Below are 17,494 nucleotides of genomic sequence, written 5' to 3' on the forward strand. Positions count from 1 at the left end.
CTACAGAAACAAACTTACAAACTCAGGGCAGCGAACACAAACTCCACCCAAGCCAGCAATAAAAAGCCCTTTCATTCTAGACTTTCAATGCATTTACTCAAAGGTACCTGAAATTAAATTCTGTTTCTTAAGACATTTCGTACATTTATTCATTTTGCAGATACTTTTGTCATTCATTTACATATGAGTTTGGGAATTATAATCATATAACAAAGCTCAACAACAATAAGGATTTTTGCCCTTGCCAAAGTCTCTCAGGTCTTTACTCCTGCCCATTTATGCTGCATCCAACACACTGACTTTTTAAGAATTGATTACTCACTAACAATCTAACCTACTCAGAAACGACCTGTGAGTGGTGTCATTTCTGAGTAGGTTTCTGAGTATCAGTCTATCTAGCACTGTGTACATACTGTATATATATATATATATATATATATATATATATACTGTATATATATATATAGTACAGTATACAGTACTATATATATATATATATATATACTGTATATATATATATATATATATATATATAGAACAGTATACAGTACTAGATACACTGATGAGCTAAAACATTATGAACATAATATAACATAACATAATAAAACATAATTTCACACACAAAAATGTAATATATATATATATATATTACATTTTTGTGTGTGAAATTGCAAAGAAAATATGCAATAAAAATGATATAGTTATTATAATTTACAGGAAACTAGATGGAAAAAAAATCTGAATGACACAATCAATGCACAATATATGATCAAAGAATATAAGATATATAACACTGTTTCAATACAGCGAGGGACTGGCCCGAAGCTCTTGCACTGGCCCTGGGTAATCAGTCCTTTTTGTTAAGCACTGATTAAAATAACTAGAAATGATGTGCAAATTATGGAGAAATAATGTCTCACAAACTTCACAAAATGTTTTGAAGACAAGATGGAATACACAATGTTTCCTACGTATCCTGAATTTCAGGTATAAAGCTCTCTTATCTAATCTATAAGAGATGCAAATTGACTTGTTCATTCCCAGACAGCCAGACAAGCCAAAAACCACATCAAGCTTTTACAGAGGTCACTTTAAATGCTTTAAAGGCCAGACTGATCCATGGATCTATTTTAATAATTCAAAAAGTCAGATTAATTTTTGGCACAGCTGGGCTACTAAAATGCTGTCTCTTGTCTTTCCGCTGGGACATCTGTCCACAGACTAGACGTGTGGACGTGCGCATGCAATATGTTCAATATGTGGAGGGGTTGGTTCAGAACTGTACTTACTTGGTCAAACTGGGGATCTTCACCCCTCTGAAGAGACTTTATCAGAGGTTTTTCCTGTAAAAAAACAGAAACATAATTGCTAGAGTAAATATTATTCAGGCAATTCTAGCTAAAAGTGATTCCTTATGGTTTCCTTGATTAAATACAGATTTGTTCCAACATCGTGCATTTTTAAGCAGCTACTGTACACTACCATTCAATAGTTTGGAGTCGGAAATATTTTTTTTTTTCAATGTTTGTGAAAGTGTTTGTGAATGTTTGAGTCTCTTCTGCTCACCAAGGTTGGATTATTTGATTTTTTTACAGCAAATATCTGTTTTCTATTTGAATATATTTTAAAATGTAATTTATTCCTGTGATGGCAAAGCAAAAAACTTACTATTATTATCAATGTTGAAAACAGTTGTTTCATTATTATTTGATGAATATAAAGTTCAAAAGAACAGCATTTATTTAAAATATAAATCTTTTTTTGTACCACTATAAAAGTGTTTGCTGTCACATTATTATCAATTTAAAGGACTTGTGTACAATAAACGTTTTTTATTTTTTTAATGACTCCAAACTTAGTAGTGCATATACACAAACAGGGCCACCAGCATAGTCTTACAATGTGAAAAAGCTGATCTTAGCAACTACTGTATCATGGACCGGACCTGCTAATTAAACAACACAGGTTGTATAAAAAAAGCATTCTGTATTTCTACTCTAGTAAGATTTTTCAAACGAGCACAAGAATTGTGTGCAACTTCTTTTAAGGCAACAGCAGAGTTGATTAACTGATTTGAATATTCAAATAGTATTTTTGTTTTAACGAACTCCAGGCCCAGAGCACACAGTCTTCTCTGACTCTAACACTTTTAGTCCTTGTTAAATTTAAACCCCACTGAAGCACCCCGTTCAACTTAGGTTAATAAATATTTCAGTGGCTGAAGTCATTCGAGGGAGAAACAGATGAGGGGGCAGACGAGGACAGTGCAATATCCCTCAAGGCTTTCATAAGAGGTTAATGGATCACCTTATGCAATTGCAGGACTTTTCTCCTCTACTGAATTAAATGACTGGGGTATAGTTTAAGACATGTATGACTGACTCATTAAAACATTCAGTTGTGTGTGTCCAAAGAGATTCTTAAACAAATGCAGCTATGAATCGCTCAATTTACTGTCCAGTAAGAAGGATGTATAAATAAACCAGTCATAATCAAGGTTATGAATTAAGCGTATTATGTATTATCTGATTTTGGTTATTGGTTCATTAAAATTAGAGTACAAAAGATGAGCTCATCCTGATAGCAGCAGGGACACAAAATGTCTGTCCTGCGAGGGTTAATTAAAACTAGTCTGCCTTCTGGTCATGAAACTAGCAGCTTGCTGTTAAACACGTGCAGGTGAACTTGCCAGTTGTCTGGGAAATACTAACAAGGCTGGATAAGTGTTCAAGGTCCTTAGAGATATCTGTTTTGTACAGAACAAGCATTGTAAAATCTCATACATATTTTCAATGCCCGGCAGATCTAAATTTCATTTCTATTAACAAGGATCATACAGGTTCACATTAAGGTGAAAGCACCTGAGCGGCATAAGCAACTAGGCAGGCCAAATAAAAAAAGGATTAGCTTAGATTTCATTAAAATATCTTCTGAACAAGTCAATCCGTCAGTGTAGATGGTCAACCATCTCCACAATCTTCGAAGACTGGTTTGTCTCTGAGGATTTGAGTGGTCATAGGTCTTCAATAGTTCAGAAATGTCACTCACCAGAGGTTCGGCCATGACAATGCGTATTTTGCGCTCAGAGACGGTGGTGAAGTTGGCAAAGAGGCTCTTGAGCACGTACTCGCCCGGCCGGCTCTCTGGGTCCACACTGATGGGCATCATAGCGGGTGGCCCCTTCTCACCCTGTGAGCAGCAAACCGGGGGGACGGGAGGCTTGCTGTACCCTGGTGAAGCTTCAGACAAACAAATATCAAATATTATTAGTATTATAAGTAAATAAAAATATACTAGATACTAAATAACATACAGTAAAATATTGTGATTTTTTTATTAATAATAAATGTTATTAATCTGGAAGGCAAGCAAATGGAAAATAATTGAAAGAAGTTTGTATTTGTCTTTTTCAGAAAACCAAAAATTTAACATGTGCATTTTTTCGAGAATAAATCAGAAACTATTTGAATGAATAGTCCAGTATTGTTTTCCAGACAATGACAGTTTCCTAATCCAGACAGTGAAATCCACCTCAGAATTTCCCAAACCTTCCCATTCTGTAGCTTGCCAGCAACCTGTGTACACAAAGTAACATCTAGCTTTGCTCAATGCCAACTGAAGTAACACCCAAGCAGAAGGTGCAACTTTATATCTTTTTTGTTTCACATAGCTCACAAACACACAGAGAAGCTACTTGACAGACTGTGTACTGTAAGTAACGATGGTCAAGTTGCAGAGGGGCATGATGTGAGAGTGTTCATTTTGACAACACATTTTGATCTAGTTTTAGACACTTATCATATGTTGACAAAAACAGACTTCACATGGATTAAACTGTGTTTTGCTTTCCCTAAAACAGAACAAAAAGATATCTGTATGTCACTCACAGCATTTCACCTCCAAAAACATACAAAAGCAACAAACATAAGCAAGTTAAATTCTTCTTTTTACTAAACTTTTTTAATCTAAAATCTACTATATTTTAATATATTTAATAAAGTTTAAATACAAAGTTCTGTCATGAAACTCTAAATGGTGCGTGCTGATTGGTCCTTGACTCAATCTGTTTGCAATCACATCTTTTTCTTATGGGCACAGCTGATTAGCTCCTGCATCAGTAGCCAATGAGCTCTCTGCTTGACATTCAAATACCTATCGTTTGCTGTAGCAGTGCAGCACGCTTTCAGAAACCCTCCACCTTCCCCAGCTCCACCTGTATAGATCTGCTAAGTGGCGATTCATCCATGTACAGCAGCAGCAATTCTTATGCAGGGCCACACCGAAAGATATTTCAAATTGAATAAGATTTTCAAAATGTGAGACTCCGGCTCTGATATTCTTCCAAGCAGGTTTGGTCACTCTTAACACACATCACACCACAGGAAAATCTGATAACATAATCTGTAGAACCATCAGGATAATCAGGACTTCACTTAGAAAAGTGGAGAAATCGGCCCCAATTTCTTGTGTCATGTAGGTATTGGCATTGGCAATTTCTAGTGAGGTAGTATTCGATTCCGATCTCGAGACCGATTTCTGCTTTCTCAGACTTGACTCGGACTCGACCCTTCAAAGACTCAGTCTTGACTCGGACTCGGACCACAGTGGGAGAAGGACTCGTCATTTTCAGACCGAGTCCTCAAGATTACTTTTTCCAGCGCATTTTTTTTTTATGTTCATTTAAAAAAAAACACACACACAACACAAAACAACAATAATAATAAAATGCAATGTTGACGGGCATTATTTGAAAATGACATCCCATGGAGCAATGCAAAGATACTGCCGTCAGGGCCATGAGTGTCTTCAGTTGCTGCCTGGTGTGAGCGGCGCAAGATGAGCAACGAGTCTGCCATCATCAAATTCGCCTTTCAGAACCACAAACAGCTGGTGACCATACACCTGCATTATATGACTGACAGACAAGAACGGTTTGACCTAAAAATATCAAAATTAAAACTACAGCAGAAACAAAGACACCTACATCTTGGATGCCCTTGAGGTAAGCTAAAACATACCAAAAATTAATTTCAAAGTAAACTATCCCTAGACGTTAAGACGACTGCTCTAAACAATTCCTAATCTAGCTTAGTCGGTAGGCCTAACTGTTGATTATTAACTAGGGTGATATTAAATCTTGAATTTCAAAACTGATATGTCGGGACAAAATCTCGACTCGGACTTGCTTCCTCAAAGACTCGGTCTTGACTCGGACTCGACTGTATTTGAAAACCAACGGCCTCGGTCTCGACTCGGACTCAACCCTTCAAAGACTCAGTCTTGACTCGGACTCGACTGTATTTGAAAACCATTGGACTCGGTCTCGACTCGGACTCGACCCTTCAAAGACTCGGCCTTGACTCGGACTCGACTGTATTCGAAAACCAATGGACTCAGTCTCGACTCGGACTTGACCCTTCAAAGACTCGGTCTTGACTCAGTCTCAACTGTATTTAAAAACCAACGGACTCGGTCTCGACTCAGACTCGACCCTTCAAAGACTCGGTCTTGACTCGGACTCGACTGTATTTGAAAACCAACGGACTCAGTCTCGACTCGGACTTGACCCTTCAAAGACTCGGTCTTGACTCAGTCTCAACTGTATTTAAAAACCAACGGACTCGGTCTCGACTCAGACTCGACCCTTCAAAGACTCGGTCTTGAATCGGACTCGACTGTATTTGAAAACCAACGGTCTCAGTCTCTACTCGGACTCGACCCTTCAAAGACTCGGCAACATCACTAGCAAATTCCGTATTTGCTCTACAGCGTAGCATATCTATTCTGCCAAGACCGAAAGAATTAACATCGTCATATCCATTACCATGCCAGAACTGTACTAATTTCTAAAAATTCAATAATAAAAAGTTTTCTTTTTACATCGTATTAAAATTTCTTGAATTTTATTGCATTCAACATAACTGACAAACATTCACTCACATACTATGCACCTAAAAGGTGAATTTCATCAACCACCTTAGACCAATATTTCTTCAAAATGAACAGCCACTGTGACAGGAGTCTTTATTTGCTATAATATTATCTATACACATGGACAAGTCAAAAAGCTTGCTTTGCACTCATTCATTTGTCTCTGATTACTAGTTTTATCTTCACTCACAGATTCTCTCTTCCCTCTCTCTTTTTCTCTTTTGTAGCACCTACCCAGACCCTTGATGAAGTTCACCATGCTGGTTTTATTCCAGCACATTGCTGTGCTATCCATAGTGGGGGAGTAGTATATTTGATCCAGTTTTCCAAACCTCACACGTCCTTATCAATCATTCCAGTGATGGCGGGACCTTCTCCGGTGTGCCACCTGCCCCACTGTAACGTCCCAGTGCGAGTTAAAACAAGTCAGACAATTGTGTGATAACAAATCCAGACGTGTGCTCGATTCTTCTGAAGGCTCTTTATTGCAGTGTAAACGTCCACTGCCTCTCGAGACTGAAGGTCAGCCTGGAATTTTTAGCTGAGGTCTGGGCAAGTGTGCAGGACTGACATGTTACAGTGGCATAGTTGCAGGGCTATATTTATCCCTGTGTACACACTATACGTCCTGATCTCCCCTCTGCCACTAACCAACAGTGTAAACATCATTTGATTGGGCACGCACAGACTCACTCAATAACTCTCACTCCCTTGTCTGCTCGCTCGTACATAAAAACACAGACGGCGTAAAGCAAGATAAACTATCTGAATTCCACTGACTGACTCCATTACACAATCTTGCCTTGGGAAAACAGCAATGGGCAGCAAATGGGATGCCAACAAGGCTTGCAAAATTCAATAACAAATATTGTAAACAAAATGCAAACAGAATTCATACCATAATGTCAATAGAGATTCAATAAACAAACAACAATTCCATGACGCTGACATAATCAAATAAAAATGGCAGTATAATAAAAAACCATTACTTTTGAATCATTTAATATCATACGAGTAAATACACATACTACTGTTCAAACGTTTGGGGGTTGGTAAGAGCAGCATTTATTTGATCAATAATACAGTAAAAACAGTAAATATTATTACAATTGAATATAATGGTTTTCTATTTTAATATATTTTAAAATGACATTTACATTTTCCTGTAATTGCAAAGCTGGATTTCTTTTGGTGTCGTTTTGTTTGTTCAAGAAACATTTCTTATTTTCATCCATGATAAAAAGTTGAGTTGTGCTTCTTTAGAGGAAACAGTGATACATTTCTTTTTTCAGGATTCTTTTGATAAAGTAAAAAAACAGCATTTATTTGAAACAAAAATCTGCTGTTATAAATGTCTTTATTGTCACTTTTAACAAATTTAATGCACCCTTGCTGGATAAAAGTATTAATTTATTTATAAAAATAAAAAAAAATACGGACCCCAAAGTTTTGAATGGTAGTAAAATATTAAATAAAACAATCAACGTTACATAGGAAGTTTAGACTAGGTCGTTGCTGAGCTCGTTTGTCCTGATTGTTTGCCATGATTCCCTCACTTGGTTAGTTTTGCATTAACTGAAAAAAAGTTTAAATTGCGCTGACATGACTTCAACAAAAGCGATAAGTCTATTCTGGAATGAAAGATTCATTCAGAGTCATTAAAAAGAAAATTCTCTGGAGTAAATGAATGTGATTCCATCAGATTGTTAGGGAGACTGTCATAACAAGTGAAACCAACTAGCAACAGAATACCATAGTAGCAACCCCCTAGTAAGTACTTTAACACCTATAGAAACTGGGCAGCAACGCTCTGGTTAACACCCAGGCATTATGGCGTCATTTTCTTCAGAAAACTAGTTTTTGACAGAAGTGGTAAACGGGTCACTCTGTGCTCCAGTGCCAGTCTAGATGATTACAGCAGCCTGATGCATTACATGTGATTCTGCAAACAAAAGACGGGCTCAGACAGAGCATTACATCAGCGTTCTGCAGAGGAGCCTCTGAGCATTGAGCTGTTCCCAACAGGGACAATATAAGACATAGAACAACGCCTCTCTATTTCACAAACACACTCACATACATTGACATGAGACATATACATAAACACAAATAGAGTATCCAGACATATGTTTAACCTCTTTTTTTCTCTGTCTAAAACAAATCCTGTTGTGTCCTCCCAACATTTTTCATGCTCAGGGATGGACAACAAGCATGGAAAAAAAAAACATCTAACAAAATCCCCCTCTGATGTAAAAATATGTGGGCTTTTTACATCCATAGACCCCAACTGTGTACAAAAGATCCCTGGGGACAACTGACATAACTGTAAATGGGACCTATAAAGCCTCATTCATTTTCAGATGGTTATCAGGCTGTTAGCATGCAAAGCCCACTCATATCCCACTGGTTACTTTCATCAACGAACAGAGAAGAGTTCTCAATGAGAAGTGATGTGGAATCTGTAGCTGAAACTCGAAGGCTACGTTCACACTGTCGGTCCAAGTCAGATTATTTGTGTATCCGATTGGAATCCGATCTAAAATCTTTGACTGCCCACATTGTGTATCGGACCGGTACTTTAGTCCGTGGTGTAAACGCAGTAAGCAAGCGATCTGGCGCAAAAATGTTCCTATGAAAAAAGTTCCTGGGACAAATAGTTCGGCAAATATAACGCGCCTATATACTGCTTACTGGTGTAGGTATACACCACCACCAACAACAACAACAACCACAACATAGAAGGGTTTGGAATACCATTTTTTTTATTTACAACATGGCAAAGTGTAGCCGCTCTGGACTACAGCGTTTTATAAGGCAGCGGCAGTAATGTAGGAGACTGGTATGTGTGGGGAATCTCTGCCGGTTTCAAAACATGTCTACATTATATGAAGAGTTCAGATGCAAAAGCCTCTAAATGCCATTTGAAATTTTCTTCTTTAATGATGATTTTTTATCAAACTTGTATATTTAAGTTCAGTAATTTCACTTAAATAACAATTAATAGGTAATTATCATTGCCATTTAAGTGAAATCACTGAACTTAAATATACAAGCTTGATAAAAATGACCATTCTAGAAGAAAATTTCAAATGGCACTTAGAGGCTTTTGCATCTGAACTCTTCATATTGTCCTTTTATGCTCATCCAGAACTTTGCAACAACACAACCTTTATTCTCCAGCGACTTTCGGCATGTTTCCTATAACAACGTCACACATTTACGTGCCGTGAGAAAGTCACAGTGCGAAATCCGATTAGAGCGGTCAGACTGAAACGTATTTCCAGAAATGCGGTTAGAGAATTAAAACGGATCGTTTAAAACGGATTTGAAAAAAAAAATCACATTTTATTTGATTTCTTGCCATTCACACTGCTAAATCTGATTGGATTTCAATTAGATATGCACAAAAATCGGATTTGAACTGACAATCTGAATGTAGCCAAAATCACCTTACTGACGCACAATCCCAAACTCTAAAGCGTTATTTTCCCACCAAAGTCCAGTTGGCATCCTGACACTTCACACTGCAAGCCTTATGCTTAGTTCCAATTTACTGCTCAGATCTGAGTTTTTTCTATCAGATTCTAATATAAGATTCCCATGTAAACAGATAATGGTCAAGACTGACACACGTGCAAAAGAATGAAAAAGACGTCACACAGCACGCTGTAAACACAAGCGTTTATTTTTTGTGTGATCTGCCAAGGAAGCCAGCTAATTTATGAGCAGGTAATATAAAAACCAAAAACGTGGCTGTGAAAAAAGAGAGTTTTAAACGTTTATGATGTTTATGACGTTTACGAGCTCCTCACTGACTACCTTTCGCAACTGTTTTGATAACTTCAGGTAGCATAAAATCTTTGAAGTGACTCTCATGAACGCAGAATTGTGACAAATGTTGATCTAGACTAGAGTGACGTAAAAGTCGCATGTATTCCCATTTGACAGTACAGACTGAGGTCACAATGCAAAACACTAATCAAATTTAGGACAAAACATCAAGTGGCCTGAATTGAAAAGATCAGATTCCATGTGCTTTGTGTTGTTCACACTGTTATGGGGGGAAAAACAGATCTGAGTCACATGTGAACATTTGGGCCACATTTGCCTGCAGTCTGAACGCTTTGGTGCCCAAAACAAGAAATTAAAGACCCAAGCAATAACAAAAAGTTATTGTTAAACACAGAATAAGGTAGTTAATTATGTTAACAAATGAAACCTTGTTGTTCAGAGAGTTGAACTGACAAAAGAAACAAAGTTAAAAAGAACATTTTACAGTGTAATGTTAACAAACAAGACATTTTTGTAAATTGTTACCAGACTAAAGCCCTTCAAAGAATAGAAGGCAAAAAATGACATCCAGAGGTCACATCAGTCACCCGTGGGCATCCACACCTATAGTATACTATAACCCGAAGAAACAGGATCAGGTTTTGTAAAGTTGCCCAAACACACTGTACCGATTGTAGAGAGTTTGGCTATCCCTGTGTCATATAGAAAAGGTCAGGATTACAAACAGAAAAAAATGAAAGATGAGAAACGTTCACAGATATTTGAGCCGTGCTGATTATGACAGCTAAATAACAAGGACATTTTTCCTGGATTTAGCCATTAGGCCTAAGGACACTCGCAGCTCTAAACCTCTGAGCCAGAGCTAAAAATATATTTGGTACACTGTGCAGAGCACATTTGATTTAGTGATTAGAACGATTCACCCATTTCCTCTGGGGCAGAGAGAGAGAATATAATTTGGTCTAAATTATTATTTCTATTCATGTTTGATATCACTCTGGCTTGAAAAGATGTTTCATAATTCGTAGAAAATATATTCGCTTCTAAAAAAAATCTGTAAAAACAACATTTAAAACGTACAAATATGAGGAAAATGCAACTTTTTAACATTTAATTTTAATAGCCAATTCTAATTTGGTTTGGATATTTTTTTTTTATCAATTTTCAGTCAATTTCATTTGTATAACGCTTTTCACAATTCAAAGTTTCAAAGAAAGAAAATGTAGAAAGATTAACATATATAACTTCTTTTTGTTTACACACTAACAATAAAAAGTTTAAGCTATTAAAAGTAAATCAGCATTGATTTCTAAAGGAGACACTGCCACTGCTGCTGCAAGCTGATTGGCAGAGGGCTGACCAGCCCTCACAGCTGATTGGTCGGTTAGGCTGGTGAGAACAGGCACCTGACATACACTGCTCTTGGGAGCATACTCTGTACCACAACACCACAACAGGAATTACTAAGCAAAATAGACAATAAATGTCAGCCAAACTGAAAATTCTCAAGTTCTCAAATTCTCAACTCAAGTCATTCCAAATCTGTGTCTTTCTTACTTCTGCTAAACACACAAACAAAAATATGTTTTTTGAAAAATGTCTCTGTGCTTTTTGTCCATACAATAAAATGGGGTTTGGATGCCAATTATTCTTCAAAATATCTTCTTTTGTGTTCCACAGAAGAAATTAATTCATTCACAAAGTTTAGAACAACATTAGGGTGAATTAATGACTTTTATAATAAATGAGTTTTGCATGAGCTATCCCTCATTCATTTGACCACACGCACAAAAAGTAAACAAGAGATAGCAGTGCATGCCATAACATCTATATTATGCTGGTCCCAATGCGTACTAAATAAAAGAGGACAACAACACCAGACAGAGCACGTGTACCAGAGCAACAAACTCGCATGCAAACTAAATCAGGATCTATCCCGCCAGCCCTGGCTGTGATCCCGCAGCTCTGAGTGCCAGGATACTCACTGCTGCTCCAGGACTTCAGAAGGGACTTGATGCTGATCTCAAAGAAACCCGAATCCTGCTGGCTGGCCATATCTGCCGGCGGATGAGTTGGTGAAGTCAGTCCGATGATGCTGCAGTCCTGTACATTTCCAGAACACGCAGGTGGAATCCACAGCTATGGGAGAGTGATGCTTCCACCGGAGACTGAGCCAGAACAGAGCGCCACAGATCCGCTAAGCTCTCCCCCTCCTCCTCCTCGTCCTCCTCCTCTCAAACCCACCCTCCCTCTCTCTCTCTCACTCTCTTTAGACAGGTTCACTTTAAATAACCCAACGTCGGAGGCTGTGAGCAGTGCAGGGAGAGCGGGGAGAAATCCTCTTAGCCCCGCGTGGTTAATTATAACCTCTGTTTGTTTGCATCCCAAGAGAGAGAGACTCTCCTCACTGTTGTCTTCAGCTTCAGTGTGTGAGAATAGCCATAAAAGAGACATCTGGTAGGTTAGTATCCTGATCTGCAGGGGGAAAACGATGATACGCCACAAATGTTTTTTTTTTCTACTACTGTGGTTTATGTACCTGCGTGTGTTCCAAATAGCAATAGTAGCACTTAGCAGCAGCCATCGATGCCTCTGGATAAAAGAAAATCAGAGACAAAATCGAAAGCCAGCCTATTTTCCAAATAATACTACAATGGTCTTCAACACTTATGCCTTATATAACAATTAAAATGTCTGAATGTCTTTCCATCAGAAAATATGAAATCAAGTGGTATCTGATTCTGCAAACAAATGATGAGCTTCACATCACTTTTACTTTTAACAAACTGGTCATTGGCTGATTTTTAAAGGAATAGTTTGCTCAAAAATAGTTTGCAGATTATTTAATCACCCCCAAGGTCATGATGTTCTTCAGCAGAAAATAAAAAAAAATTCTCTTCAGCTGAGGAAAGAAAGTCATATTGATCTTGGATGACCTTGGGATGAGTAAATAATCAAAACATTTTCATTTTTAGGTGAACTCTTCCTTTAAATAATGTCTGAAGTCAGTTTATCTCAAAATAAAGGTGTAGTTCATGTCATTAAATGAATACTTTTATTCAGCAAGGGCACATTACATTTTTCAAAAGTGACAGAAAATGTTTTAGATTGTTCCAAAAAAAACTTTTTTTTAATCATTATATTTCTGAAAAAAGGTATCTTAGTCTACACAAAAAATAACCAGTTAAGCTTTTTTAAACTGTAATGAAAATAATAAAAAATGATTTCTGAAGGTTCATGTGACACTAAAGACTAAGTGCTGATGATGCTGAAAATTCAGCTTTGCATAACAGGAATATAGCAAAATTTTAAAATATATTCAAACAGATTATTATTTTTTTTATTATTATTATTCAAAACTGTATTTTTGACCAAATAAATGCAGCTTTGGTGAGTTTAAGAAACTTCTTTCAAAAGCATTTAAAACCAGCTCCAACTTTTGAATGCCAATTTATCTTTTTCTAAACCAGACAAATGATGTGGATGTGTGTATGCGTGAAATGTTTTGCACTTTTCTTGGTTTGTTATTTTGTAATATAAACACAGTGTAAACACATTCATTCATTTTTATTTATGGCTTAAGAGTTGAAATACTTTTTGGGGACACTGTTTATTCCAAAGTCTTGTCTACTCTTTGTGTGGCACCCATGACCTGACATCCTTGACTTTGAGTATTGGTTTTGGCTTGAACCAGTACTGAAGTCCCCATTCATCACAAGTGTCAGTCAAGTATGAAGAAAAGGGCTGAAAAGAGACAACTGCAGGGCAGCCAGAACAATAATGTCAGCGCATTTTCGAATGTTATTTTCTTGATTCCTTAGCTGAGAAACAAAGTGCAAAGCTTACAAGAAGTCAGCAAACGCAGCACCAGTGCAACCAATGCAGCGCTGAACAAGTTTCAGACATTTGTAAGCAAAAGTCTACTTCACAAATGCACTTTAAACACAAAGATATCAGCATGGTACAAATTACTCTACCCGTCTAAAATACAAACATAAACAGAACATTTCAGATTCAGCAGAGCTTTGGATGTTACACAGCTGATTTGCTGGCAAGCAAAGCACGTCCTGAGCCTGAGTCACTCCATAATCCCATCATGCCCCACTCTATCCCTCCGATGTCAAGAACTTGCCCTAAATTACATAATGCTCACACTCTATTCATCAGGCCAGTTCAGAGTCGCTCATTTGTGTTCTGTGGGAAGCCTATTTATTCATATCATATATCACCTTGGAAGCCACTGAATTTAATAGCAGCAGTGTCTACTTATATGCCTCCAATTCAAACAATTGTAGATATAATCCGATACAGCATGTTTAAGATGTTCAGATGCTTTATGAGTCAGTTTTAGCACATGCTTGTTTATATTTTCATATGCAAATACCCTAGACAGTCTAGACAGTAAGCTATGTCAACTTTTATTCTGACTAATTCACAACTAGTTTTGCCTACAGGGAAAAACGGATTCAGTGCTTCCCTGTTTTTGTTTATCTTTCAAACGTTAAAACATCGCTACAGCGGATGGTTAGAGAGATAACATTATGGCAGTTCAACAACCATTTATTTCAAACGTAAACTCAAAATATATACTTATCCGAGTAACATAATCGGACACGGCAACATCATGAGATTGGAGCTGCATGGCACACCGAGGGGCTCTCAGATATATTATTACATAATGTCCAGGCTGAACTATCTCTCAACCTTTCAACCAGACCATTAACACCCCACTGCGCAAATGGAGTGCTGAAAAACGACCAAAAAGCTAAAGGGCACAAGCCTGAAACCATTGTATTGGAAAATAGCTCAAGTCAATCACTCAAACAGCCCTCAAGTGAAATAAAATAAAGTAATTGATTAGTAACTGATTATATCTGATGTTAGGCACAAAAATCATTTTTCTCATCACAGGCATTCATTGGCAGGTCTTTTCTTTCAGACAGGGTAAATATTTAGTCTTAAGTCTTCAGAGGGAGTATGAGCAGGTTATTCGGCAGGTTGAGTCCCATTAAGAGCCTATTAAAAGCATTTTCAAGCTCTGATGAAGTGATGGAATGTGAGGCATGTCTCACTGATGCAGGCGTCACTGTGGATATCAGTACCAGCTCTGCACTCCTCTTTTTTTCTGTCTACTTTTCCTCCCTGTGCTGTTTTTTTCTCTCTCTCTCCACCCTCTGGCCCCTCTTTCTCCTCTTACCTTATCCTCCTTTTCAGACTACTTCAAGGAAATGCACACAAAGACTAACACACAAGGCTCAAGTGACATTTTCAGTGTCTCTCCTCAATCTAACCGGTCTCTGTGTGTCCTGTCATTTACATCCAACTGTTTATCACATTAAACACACATTAAACAATCAGGATATAGGTACTTTGGGGTCCGAAATGTCTGATAACTTTACGGAATTACAAAGATATGACCAGCATAACAATTAGAGTTAAAAGTTACAATAAAAAAGTTATCAGAATCCCTTAGTATTTAGTTGATGCCAAACTTTCTACCGTAATTGTTCCTGAAATGTATCAATCCACTGTAAAAGTAATCAGTTGACTTTAAAAAACAATGTGAGGAAACCCACTGCCTTAAAATTATTTAATAAATAAACTTCATTATTTGAAAATAAATCAGTTCACTTAAAGGGATACTTCAGGATTTAGCATTAAGCTTTGTATTAGTAGGCTAGAAAACCAGTAGTATTTTTGAATTACTATGCTCTCCCCTTGAGACGAGAGATGTATGTATTTTTTGTCTGGAAAAAATCCTCCCATGATGCAAAAATCGTCATTTTGCATCATCAGAGGATTTTTTTGGCTAAAGACTACAGCCAGTAGTAGGGGCTGATCCGCATGTTCTCAACCCGCCCATAGAGGGTGGGATCTCTCACTCACAGAATGAACACATAGTGTCAGCCATCTTTTTTTTTTGAAGCTAAGCTAAGCTTGTTCTGCGGATAAAGCTGAGTAAGTGGTTCCCATCCTCTATTTCCCATCCTCAATGTCCTGGATTCAGCTTTTGCTTTCTGCAGTTGCCATTCATTGTTTACATGCGCACCTTTTGTTTCAATCTAACTGAATTCATTCTGATTGGTGAATCTGAATGTAGTGTTTACATGAACTCTAAACAAGTGATCGGTTGATGTGCGTTTCACAGGTGTCGCTCATCGGTAATCACGCCACGCCGTTCTCCCGTGGCCCTCAGTCTCGTCCTTCTCGCCAAAGTAAACATGATGAATGGTGAGTGTAGAACGCAAACGCCGAATCCCGGACATTTTGGGCGATCTCGAAACACATTTTCGGGCAGGCTCACCATGGAAACTCACTAGCCTAAACTTGTTGTTTAACTGTACATTCTGGGAGTTGTTGTCTTTCATCCACATAAGCCAAAAATACATTTTCTGGCTTTTCTCAGTCTATAACGCTCCAAATTCAAAAATAATTTCACATTTTTTCTACATAAATGACCCATTTTAAATACACTTTTATCTTTCCAGAGGGAAGTATCACTTTGACTTAATTTTTCCAATTACGAAGAAGTTTTTTACTTAATAAGTTAGACAAAGGGTTTCCTCACTTTTTTTAGTCACTTTAACAGTGTGGTTTCCACAAAAATATTAAGCAGCACAACCATTTTCAACACTGAAAATCAAAAGAAATGTTTATGAATGATGAATATTCAGCTGTGTCATCACAGGAATAAACTAGCCTACATTTTAAAATATATTCAAATAGAAAATAATTTTCCGATTGTAATAATATTTCACAATATTCTGTTTGTTCTCTTGATCAAATAAATGCAGCCCTGGTCAGCGTAAGAGACGACTTCGAAAAACACTACTAGAAAAAAAAAAAAAAATCATACTGACCCAAATCATTTAAACAGTAATCGAAGTTTCTTTCTTTTAACTTTCTTTTCAAAATGCTAGAACTTTCTGTAAATTTCCAGATTTTGAATCCCAGACTTTTGGACCGCACATGCCAAATCATTTCAGATGATCCAGGATATCCCTGTCAGAGTTCCAGCAATCCAGTTGTAAATTCAGCTAAAAATTAGGGCAACCGCCACAACACACTTTGATACCCATTTCCTCACGTTTCAGCACATCACTATGCCAGTTTTCACGGCACACATTCTGTTGGCTCATATACAAATGTGATCATCTGAAAGCAAAGTCTATTTTAACAAACATGACGCCAGATTCTTGAGGTAACCAAAAAAAATATCTATAGACGTTGAGGCATTTCACACATGGTTAACAGAAAAAACTTATGAAGTTAACCACCCTAGCAAAGCAGCCTCTAATATTTGCTCCAATCTCTTATTTCATAGCAGACAGTGACAACAAATGAACACCAATCAGCACCTACATGTCAGAATAGTGGGCCTTTTCCTGCACCGGATCTTCTTGAACTTCCCGCGAAAGTCACCGCTCAGCATCAGGTCTTCAGGAAAGCTGGCCATGCTCACCACTTCAATCCCATCATTCTCCCGATGCACCGGCAGCTCCTTGCAGCCACGCTCGCCGATCGACATCTCCAGTTAACGTCAGGCTTTCCACAGCGGGACCATTGAACTTGTGATTTTCAGTTTGTTTGCTCTTTCTCTCGTCTTTTCCTTCTCATAGAAGGATCCTGATCCTGGGTTGTTTCTTATACCAGTGAGTGCATGGGTGTGTGTGTGTGTGGTGTGGAGAGATGCAGCCAGATATGAGCCAGACTCCACACTGGAAGTGTGTTTTAACCCCCTCGCGCTTGTCAAAGCAGTTCAGCCAGTTAC

The 17,494-nt window shown here is 37.7% G+C and overlaps 1 protein-coding gene across 5 annotated transcripts in view; it reads right to left on the reverse strand.

Annotated features, from left to right (window-relative positions):
* frya (FRY microtubule binding protein a) overlaps positions 1 to 17,494 on the reverse strand; it is a 65,797-nt gene extending 48,303 nt beyond the window's left edge. For 2 of the 5 annotated variants that reach the window (XM_089121118.1, XM_089121117.1), the window contains exons 1-3: positions 17,086 to 17,494; positions 3,049 to 3,239; positions 1,290 to 1,343 (exon numbers count right to left, since the gene is read on the reverse strand). In XM_089121118.1, coding sequence (XP_088977244.1) covers positions 1,290 to 1,343; positions 3,049 to 3,239; positions 17,086 to 17,251 — 411 coding nt within the window. In that variant the 5' untranslated portion in view covers positions 17,252 to 17,494. Of the gene's footprint in view, positions 1 to 1,289; positions 1,344 to 3,048; positions 3,240 to 11,708; positions 11,905 to 17,085 lie in introns of those variants that run through there. The other 3 variants (XM_039670714.2, XM_039670713.2, XM_039670712.2) reach the window with 2 other exon arrangements.

Source organism: Pimephales promelas, chromosome 16 (genome assembly GCF_988280905.1).
Source record: "Pimephales promelas chromosome 16, fPimPro1.hap1.1, whole genome shotgun sequence".
NCBI lineage: Eukaryota > Metazoa > Chordata > Actinopteri > Cypriniformes > Leuciscidae > Pimephales > Pimephales promelas.